This window comes from Gymnoscopelus microlampas, assembly GCF_963454915.1.
Source record: "Gymnoscopelus microlampas genome assembly, chromosome: 18".
Classification (NCBI taxonomy): Eukaryota; Metazoa; Chordata; class Actinopteri; order Myctophiformes; family Myctophidae; genus Gymnoscopelus; species Gymnoscopelus microlampas.
Window position 1 is genome coordinate 26,769,465 of NC_139955.1, and position 11,054 is coordinate 26,780,518.

Consider the following 11,054-nt stretch of genomic DNA (forward strand, 5'->3'; position numbering starts at 1 on the left):
GTACAAGAGACCTAGGGGCACATTAATATATAGTTGTTGGGTGATAACTATGTTTTTTTGGATTTCTTATGATTTTTCTAAAGATTACATTGAAACGGATGGGATTCTGTAATATTTCAATAATTTATTATTAATAATTGCTGCTGTAAAACATATTGATAATCATCACAGGTGTACGAGATACCATGGGGAACATTAATATATAGTTGTTGGGCGATAACTATGTTTTTTAGATTTTTTATGATTTTTCTAAAGATTACATTGAAATGGATGGGATTCTGTAACATTTCAATAATTTATTCTTAATAAATGCTGCTGTAAAACATATTGATAATCATCACAGGTGTACAAGAGACCATGGGGAACATTAATATATAGTTGTTGGGTGATAACTATGTTTTTTGGATTTGTTATGATTTTTCTAAAGATTACATTGAAACGGATGGGATTCTGTAATATTTCAATAATGTATTATTAATAATTGCTCCTGTAAAACATATTGATAATCATCACAGCTTTACAAGAGACCATGGGGCACATTAATATATAGTTGTTGGGTGATAACTATGTTTTTTGAATTTTTTATGATTTTTTGAAAGATTACATTGAAATCGATGGGGATTCTGTAATATTTCAATATTTTATTATTAATAATTGCTACTGTAAAACATATTGGTAATGATCACAGGTGTACAAGAGACCATGGGGCACATTAATATATAGTTGTTGGGCGATAACTATGTTTTTTGGATTTTTTTATGATTTTTCTAAAGATTACATTGAAATGGATGGGATTCTGTAATATTTCAATAATTTATTATTAATAAATGCTGCTGTAAAACATATTGATAATCATCACAGGTGTACAAGAGACCATGGGGAACATTAATATATAGTTGTTGGGTGATAACTATGTTTTTTGGATTTTTTATGATTTTTCTAAAGATTACATTGAAATGGATGGGATTCTGTAATATTTCAATAATTTATTATTAATAAATGCTGCTGTAAAACATATTGATAATCATCACAGGTGTACAAGAGACCATGGGGAACATTAATATATAGTTGTTGGGTGATAACTATGTTTTTTGGATTTTTTTCCCGATTTTTCTAAAGATTACATTGAAATGGATGGGATTCTGTAATATTTCAATAATTTATTATTAATAATTGCTGCTGTAAAACATATTGATAATCATCACAGGTGTACAAGAGACCATGGGGCACATTAATATATAGTTGTTGGGCGATAACTATGTTTTTTGGATTTTTAATGATTTTTCTAAAGATTACATTGAAATGGATGGGATTCTGTAATATTTCAATAATTTATTATTAATAATTGCTGCTGTAAAACATATTGATAATCATCACAGCTTTACAAGAGACCATGGGGCACATTAATATATAGTTGTTGGGCGATAACTATGTTTTTTGGATTTTTAATGATTTTTCTAAAGATTACATTGAAATGGATGGGATTCTGTAATATTTCAATAATTTATTATTAATAATTGGAGCTGTAAAACATATTGATAATCATCACAGGTGTACAAGAGACCTAGGGGCACATTAATATATAGTTGTTGGGTGATAACTATGATTTTTGGATTTCTTATGATTTTTCTAAAGATTACATTGAAACGGATGGGATTCTGTAATATTTCAATAATTTATTATTAATAATTGCTGCTGTAAAACATATTGATAATCATCACAGGTGTACAAGAGACCTAGGGGCACATTAATATATAGTTGTTGGGTGATAACTATGTTTTTTGGATTTCTTATGATTTTTCTAAAGATTACATTGAAACGGATGGGATTCTGTAATATTTCAATAATTTATTATTAATAATTGCTGCTGTAAAACATATTGATAATCATCACAGGTGTACAAGGGACCATGGGGCACATTAATATATGTAGTTGTTGGGTGATATCTATGTTTTTTGGATTCCTTATGATATTTCGAAAGATTACATTGAAACGGATGGGATTCTGTAATATTTCAATAATTTATTATTAATAATTGCTGCTGTAAATCATATTGATAATCATCACAGGTGTACAAGAGACCATGGGGCACATTGATATATAGTTGTTGGCTGATAACTATGTTCTTTGAAGTTTTTATGATTTTTTTGAAAAATGACATTGAAATGGATGGGATTCTGTAATATTTAAATAATTTATTATTAATAATTGCTACTGTAAAACATATTAATAATCATCAGAGGTGTACACGAGACCATGGGGCACATTAATATATAGTTGTTGGGTGATAACTATGTTCTTTGAAGTTTTTATGATTTTTTGAAAAATGACATTGAAATGGATGGGATTCTGTAATATTTCAATATATTTTTATTAATAATTGCTACTGTAAAACATATTGGTAATCATCACAGGTGTACAAGAGACCATGGGGCACATTAATATATAGTTGTTGGGTGATAACTATGTTCTTTGAAGTTTTTATTATTTTTTGGAAAATTACATTGAAAAGGATGGGATTCTGTAATATTTCAATATTTTATTATTAATAATTGCTACTCTAAAACATATTGGTAGAGGTGTACAGGAGACCATGGGGCACATTAATATATAGTTGTTGGGTGATAACTATGTTCTTTGAAGTTTTTATGATTTTTTGAAAAATTACATTGAAATGGATGGGATTCTGTAATATCTCAAGAATGTATTATTCATAATTGCTGCTGTAAAACATATTGATAATCATCACAGGTGTACAGGAGACCATGGGGCACATTAATATATAGTTGTTGGGCGATAACTATGTTTCTTGATTTTTTTAATGATTTTTTGAAAAATTACATTGAAATGGATGCGATTCTGTAATATTTCAATATTTTATTAGTAATAATTACTACAGTAAAACATATTTATAATCATCCATGGTTTGCAGGAGACCATGGGGCACATTAACATTTAGTCGTTGTGTGATAACTATGTTTTTCTGAATGATTTTCCTAAAATGTACATTGAAATAGATGGGATTCTTTAATATTTAAATTTTTTATTGTTAATAATCGGTGCAGTAAAACATATTGGTAATAATTACATATTGTAAAGGAGACACTTGGGCACAATAATATTTAGTTGCTGGTTGATAACTCTGTTTTTAGAATGTTCTATGATTTTCCAAAAATTACATTGAATTTGATGGGATTCTGTAATATTTCAATATTTTATTATTAATAATCGGTACAGTAAAATATATTGGTTATATTCACATATTGTAAAGGACACACATGGGCACAATAACATTTAGTTGCAGGGTGATAACTCTGTTTTTAGATTTTTTATGATTTTCCAAAAAATTACATTGAACTGTACTGGATTCTGTAATATTTCAATATTTTATTATTAATAATTTGTGCAGTAAAACATTTCGGCAATAATTACAGACGAGAACATTAGACACAAACAATGTTTTTAGATTGTTTTATTACATTTTTACATGTATATATTGAAGTAACTGGGATTTACGATTTCATTGAACGCACCATCAGTTCGCCTAACCGTAAAAAGCCACGTAGCTGCGCAATCATTTTTGAAGCACGGCTAGTGCGACTGACTCTTTCTGAAGAGCGGCCAGCGTGACTGCAGTTGGATTTGAATGTTGTTTTAAAATAAAGTTATCGTTTGGTGTCAAAATATAATTTTGCAACGTGTTCTGCCCAACGTCAAGATCCTCGGCACTCTCAAGTGGAAATTTTACACCAATTGCAGCTGATTCACTTATTTCAAATCGAACATCTTTATTAGGAAAGACAGGTGCGTTGTCATTTACATCTAGTATTTCGACAGTTACTCGATGCAATTCCATCGGATTTTCGATAATAATTTCGAAGCTGAAGCTACATGGAGTGACGTCGCCACAAAGCTGCTCTCGGTCTATTCTCTCATTGACGATTAGAATCCCTTTGTCTATGTTCAGCTCGGTAAATTCAACGTTTTGTCTGGTCACGATACGAGCCCGACCAGAACGGAGCCTTTTCAGATCCAATCCCAGGTCTTGTGCTACACTACCGATTAAAGAGCCCTTCTTCATCTCCTCGGGTATAGAATACCTGATTTGGCCACCTACCATATTAAGCATGTAAAGCAAAAAAATAAGCAGGCCAACTTGACGTCGATATCCAAAACACAATCGCCATCTCATGGATATGGGGAAGATACGTCTTCGAGGTTCCATCATAGCCAGAAAGAAAAGGTAGTACAATGGTCCTTATCAGAATAAATACCCTAATCCAAAAGTATTTCAATTAGACGTTCTATTTTCCTTTACTAAATATCAGATATTGTATCCTTCAACGTGCCCCAACTGACAGAAGCTCTCCGCCTTATAGCAAAGCAACACTACACTAGATAGGGTGGGACACTGAATTACTGGCAATCCACACAGAAGTATTCCACTGAACAATAGCGTCCCTTAGAGTCCAAAGAGTGAACACCAAGTATGGGGGAAATAAATGAATAGATAAATCAAATATAATAACAATAATAATATCTAAAATGTATATAGCCTTTTCCAAGTACCCAAAGACGCTTTACTAGGGGCAGTCGGGGGGCATGAGAAAACAACTAAGAAAAGGCTAAGACTAAATAATAAAATCAATAACTAAGGATGGATAGATAGATCGATAGATAGATGATCGATCAATCGATCGATCGATTGATAGATATAGCAGCAGGGTTGCCAGATCTGCTTATTATAATTTCCCCGCAATATTCTATTTGAAAATAGCCGATCTACAAGCTTATAGCTGATGTATATGTTTAAAGTGCTCATGTGGCCCATAGTCGCTTCTTTTGGGCTGGTTTTCCTAGACCTGGTTGCTTGTTTCTCCCACAGAATCTGGCAACACTGTATAGCAGTAGCTATTGTTATTACTAGAGTAGCCATACGAGTCAAAACACTGAACACTGTTATACCAATACACCTACAAGGCAGCGTTTAAGTACTTCAGGAAGGCAGCGTTTCAGTACTTCAGGACCACGGAGAGCGACAGAACAGCACATTGAAGGCCCCCACCTTACATGCTGTAAAATAATCTCCAGCATTTAAAAATAACCTAACCACCATCATAAATAATGGATATACAGGCACACGAAAGACAAATATTCAGAAGAGGAGGAATGAAAAGAAGACCCCACTTTAGTGCGATGCAATAGGTACAGTGTGATTTTATGGTATATATATTTTCTAACTCACCAAAGTTGACATCTGAGAAATGTCGCCTGAATTGTTCTCTCGTTGCAGAATTAGGGTATCATTCCCAGCACTATCAACGCTCACCAAACTTTGATTCATAGGCTGCATGTATTTGATGTCACTGCTTCTGGAGTCCGTCGTCCTGCACACCTCGTAATTGTACACACTAGAAGCTCGCCCCCGCTACGCGGGGGCTCGCGTCTAGCCCGCGGCCACGCCCACGTAGCGCCCGCGGCCACTTGGCAGCTCATATAAGTGGCGTAGCGTCCTGAGGGCCAGTGGGGCCGTGGCTCGGTCAGTGAAGACCCTGTAGTGCGGATGATATGTGGCATAGAGGGGCAGATTGTAAATCCCCAGAGGAAACATCCGTGGGCTACCATTGGTTCAGCGATGTGTGCGGTCGCCCTGCGGCCCCTCCTCCTCCACCAATGTGCAGTATTGAGAGCCCTGACGTCACAACAATTGGAGCGATGGGCACTGCACTCTGGTTGGTTAGGGTACACCTAGGGCCCAGGTAGAACCCAGTTAAAGCCTGCATGGGCAAACCCAGTTAGGACCCGCCTTGGTCCCACATAAACATGGCTAGTTGGGGCCCACCTAAGGGCCAGGTAGAAGCTACTTATAGCCTGCATGGGCATCGCAGTTGGGACTGAAGTGGATGCCGCTGACATTGCTGACATGGGGTCCATATGGTTTAGCCCACCTTGAAACCATATGGGAACTACGCTGGCATGCAGGCTGGAATGCAAACGCTGCATCATACCTGTAGTGTGTAGTTTGATGTTGTGTGTGTAGCAGATATACCTGCAGTGTGTAGATCAATGTCCATATGAAAGTCAATGCCCAGCAGTGTTTTTTTTTCTCCAGCAGAGTTTCTAGTGTCTCTGTGTCTCTCTGGAAGAGGTTGCACATGAACTCTGCAGCCGCACTGAGACGCTCCAACACAAACACTCTGACATTAAGCTGCTTCACACAACAAACATCAGCACCACGCTGCTGTTTGTCCAATAGACACAATATCTCCTCTCCCACCGACGTCATGTGTTCATTTATCGACAGCCGTACAGACTCCTTTTGACACATTTTACCTCGTTTATCCAGCTCTCACTGACTCTCCACATCGGGCTGTTATAGCGCCACCATGAGGCTGATTAGAGAAATCTCAAGTGGAATGTCTTCCTCGGCATAGTGGGAATGTGGGTGCAAAGTTGCACGGAAAGTGCATGCTGTGTTCATAATGTGAGGCATTTTGGTCCAAACGGAGCAGTCCTGCAGACTTTGGAAGCCATTTTAGCCAATCAGGATGGAATATGAAAAATCTGAAAGGGCTTTTTTTTTAATGACTGTGGAGATACTGTGTACCGATTTGCGTGATGTTTGGGCAAAATATGTAGGAGTACTGTGAGAAAAGGTGTTTAGCAAAGAGCGGCCTCCTGGTGGCACTGTAACAGGGCCATGTGAAAGAAATAGGGCAGAGGTTCTGAATTGGCATCCAGGGAGTGTGTGTGCATAGTTTCGCTGCGATCAAGTCAACGATGTGAGAGATTAGCTATCACAGACGGACGGACAGGTCTTGCGCCATGCCTTTCGGCCTGGCGGAGACAATTAAAAAACGAAAGTAAAGGAAATTACCATTTCTGCAACAAAAGTAGTCAACAAACTATACTATAAAAACATTGGCCACATTGTCAAATAATCTAAGAAAGAGGCAATCATGTAGAAAATAGCCGATCTACGCAAGCTTAAGCCTCTCAACGTGAGGCGTTTCGAGCTTGTAGATCTGCTATTTTCACAATATTTACTTGTGGAATGGAGTCAAACAGAATGGGGGGGGGTGGCCAGATCAATTACGTTTATTTGGGGGGGGGCGGCCTGAAAGGGTGGATAAGCACTGCTCTAATTGGAGCGAAATTATCTGAAATTACTACATGACCATAATGCAGCCTAACATGCGTTGCACGGGGCGGTCCTGCCATTACGTTAGTTACTGTAGTTGCTGTGGAGCTACATAGTTCTCCAGAAGACACACACAAACATACACCATCTACAATGGACTAACTGAGCAGCAATATTGACATTCACCACACGAACGTGCATTGTTGGCTGCAGGCATGACAACCACGTTAGCGTTAGCTACATGCCACTATCACAGCTCCCTGTCCGTCGTTGCTGCGACTGAATGTGATGGCTACAGCAAGCTCTCTGCGATGCCATTGTCTGGAGACTGCTCCTGGCATGACACGACCAATGAGAGTGAGCGCTGTCGTTGTTGCTAAGATACGGTGGCGTCACTGCCCCATAGCTTGTAGATCTCTCACACATGATTGGCGTAGGCTGCGTTGCCAGGTCTGACTGTTTGTATAAGCGATTTTGGGCTTATTTGGGTGCACTTTTGGGCTCGTTTCCATAGACCACGGCAGCGCTTATTTCTTTCCCGTGACCGATGTGGCAAAAAAAGGTGCAAAACGAACCATCCGGAAGTAAAGTGCGAGATGAAATATATAGCACTTTTTGATTATTAGAGAAGGAGACAGATGTGAAGGTGGAAAATGGAATGTAGGAGATTATATAGTTTTTCATGAGCGATTTTTGTAGCAAGTTGTGAGTGAATTGGGCCACTCCTGTGGGCGGGGGGCTGATTAGAACCATTGGGGTTTGGGAAGGAGACGCTCTCTGTTTGAGTGGAAAGATGAGGGAGAGTCCCTGTCCCCAAAGTGTCTGAGTAACGTGGTGGATAATATGGAATCACAGGGAGGCTGGAATGATAGAGGATGCGAGATTGTCTCCATCTGTATATTTTCACTGATATAATAACAACTACACACGTGATGAAGAGAAAGGATACAACAGCCAAAGCCAAGACTAAATAAAATGTCAGGTTGTCATTGTACTCCTTATCGCGTGTAAAGTCAGTGAACTCTGAAAGAACTTCAGGGAAGCTGTCAGCCACCGCCACGTTAACATTGACAGTAGCTGAGCGAGAGGGCTGTCCGTTGTCCTCCACTATAACAGTCAGCCTTTGTTTCACTGCATCTTTATCAGTAACTTGACGGATGGTTCTTATTTCTCCATTTTGTAGTCCCACTTCAAACAGCGCCCTGTCTGTGGCTTTCTGCAGCTTATAGGAGAGCCACGCATTCTGTCCAGAGTCCACATCAACCGCCACCACTTTAGTGACTAAATAGCCCACATCTGCTGAACGAGGCACCATTTCAGCCACCAGAGAGCTACCAGTCTGAACGGGGTACAGAATTTGAGGAGCATTGTCATTCTGGTCTTGAACATAAATGAGGACTGTTGAGTTACTACTAAATGGCGGCGAGCCTCCGTCTTGAGCCCTAACTAGTATTTTGAACTCTTTGATTTGTTCATAATCGAGTGAGCGTACAGAGTGTATCACTCCTTTCTCGGCATCAATAGAGAAGTATGTAGACACCGGGTTTCCATTTATCTCGCTGTCAATAAGGAAGTATGATATACGGGCATTTTGTCCCATGTCTGGGTCAGTTGCTTGAATCCGAAGCACCGAGACCCCCGGAGAATTGTTCTCCATTACCTGAGTACTGTATACACTTTTAATAAAAGTCGGCGCGTTGTCATTAATATCAGTTATGTCTAAAACAACAGTTTTCCTCCTTGATAAGGAAGGGAATCCCCCATCAGTGGCAGTGAGAGTAATGTTGTAACTGGATTGTTTTTCTCGATCAAGCGTTCTGTCTGTAACCAAAGTGTAGTAGTTTCGCAGAGATGTCTTAATTTTAAAGGGGAGATTTTCATCTATATTTAAACGAACCTGTCCGTTTTTGCCAGAGTCTTCATCTTGAACACTAACCAACGCAACTACTGTACCAGGAGCAGAGTCTTCAGATATTTTACCCGAGTACGAAGTCATGCTGACTGTCGGACTGTTATCATTCAAGTCTATTATGTCAACTAACAATTTGCTGGCACCTGTCATACCCCATGGATCTTTAGCTTGAAGGTTGATTTCATAATTCTGAGAAGTCTCGTAGTCAATGGCTCCTGTAAGTTTAACCTCTCCTGTTAGGGGATTAATCTGGAAAGGAGAAGTGGAATCTTCCTCTAGGTGCGTGAATGAATAGGTTACATTGCCATTATATCCTTGATCTGCATCGATGGCACTCACTTTGGCAACGACTGTACCAAGTAACGCATTTTCTATGACAGAAGCTTTGTATAGTGATTCCGTGAAAATAGGTGCGTTGTCATTTGCATCTAGAACGTTAACGTGTATCATAACGGTTCCAGACCTCTGTGGCTCACCGCCATCTTCAGCCGTTAATATCAGGCTGTGCTCACTTTTTTTCTCGCGATCTAACAACGCCTGAAGGAGCATTTCCGTGTATTTACTCCCGTCTGCTCGAGTGTGCTGCTTCAAAACAAAATTGTCGGTTGGCTTTAACGAGTAACTTTGCAATGAATTGATTCCCACATCAGGATCAGCTGCACTATCGAGCAAGAACACTGTCCCCGTTGGTGTGGACTCACTTATTTCCAATTTAATTTCCTTTTTTGAAAAAGCTGGGGCGTGATCATTTATATCTTGTATTTCGATTGTAACAGAAAATAATTCAAGGGGATCCTCCAGTACAATTTCTAGACTGAAGCTGCATGGCGATTTCTTTGCGCATAGTTTTTCTCTGTCTATCCGTTCACTGACAACGAGATGCCCTTTGTTCACATTCAGCGCAACATATTGGTTATTGCCGTTTATAACAAGTCGAGCCCGACCAGAAACCAACCTTTTAATGTCCAAACCCAGATCTTTCGCCACGTCTCCAACAAACATGCCCTTTCTCATTTCCTCCGGTATAGAATAACGAATTTGTCCGCTCACAGCCTGCAATACGCAGAGAAGCAAAATGGAGACTTTCCAGCACCCGTGCAGGTTCTTGTTCCATACATCCATAGCTTTAATTAAATCTCCTGGAGAAAAGAACAAATCAAACCAAACCATAGAGAACTACAGTGTTTTCCTAAAATTGATTCTTTCGATCCTTTATGAATCCATTCAAAGTTAGCGTCTGTGTAAGAGCTTGGATAGATGTACGTAATCATCCCTTATTTTATTCAATGAAGCACTGCCTCTGAGTGTCATGCCTAGGCTATGACTATAGATGAAGTCTCCTTGGACAACAGCACCACCGAGAGTGAGTGCATAGAACAACACCAACAGCTGCTCTCATCAGTGACCCAACATGATAAGATATTCTATGCTGTCTAAACAATGTTTACACTTCATGCCAAAACTATATTATTATGCCGAGTATTTTGACGGCAGAATTTTACAGGATGAACCAGAACACACCAAATCTATCCACAGCTCATATACAAAAGAAAAAGAATGGCATGGTGTGTGTGTGTGTGTGTGTGTGTGTGTGTGTGTGTGTGTGTGTGTGTGTGTGTGTGTGTGTGTGTGTGTGTGTGTGTGTGTAATTGCAGTGTCCAATGGTGATTGGAGGTGGAGTGACAGCACCTGGTCACCGTTGCCAATCAGCCAGCTAGCAGCCAGCATATTACAGTAAGCCTGGAAGAAGCTTCACTCCAGCCCTTAATGTTTGGCTACACCATTCATACTTAATTGTAGGCCTATCTGTAGGCTGTGTGGCATATGTTTTGGGTTTACAATAGCTTTATTTTGTGTGATTAAAATACAGATATGGGAAGCTTCTGGTAGGGGTGTGCTTTCCTTTGATCCCCCCTTTCTCCTGTTTGTGTGTTATTCATGGAGACTAGAATTGTTCGGTGAATATTAGTTTTATGTTTAGCGTGGTGCTTTGGCCTTGGC

At 39.1% G+C, this 11,054-nt stretch overlaps 2 protein-coding genes across 2 annotated transcripts in view; both read right to left on the reverse strand.

Annotated features, from left to right (window-relative positions):
* LOC311033407 (protocadherin gamma-A6-like) overlaps positions 1–8,798 on the reverse strand; it is a gene marked incomplete at both ends in the record, with an annotated part of 35,376 nt that extends 26,578 nt beyond the window's left edge. Inside the window, one exon of the mRNA XM_084040915.1 lies at positions 7,995–8,798. Within this exon, the coding sequence (XP_083897041.1) occupies positions 7,995–8,798 (804 nt within the window). The remainder of the gene's footprint in view (positions 1–7,994) is intronic.
* Positions 1–11,054, reverse strand: part of LOC311065419 (protocadherin gamma-C5-like) — a gene marked incomplete at its 5' end in the record, with an annotated part of 366,358 nt that overhangs the window by 229,525 nt on the left and 125,779 nt on the right. The gene's annotated exons all lie outside the window — the stretch shown is intronic.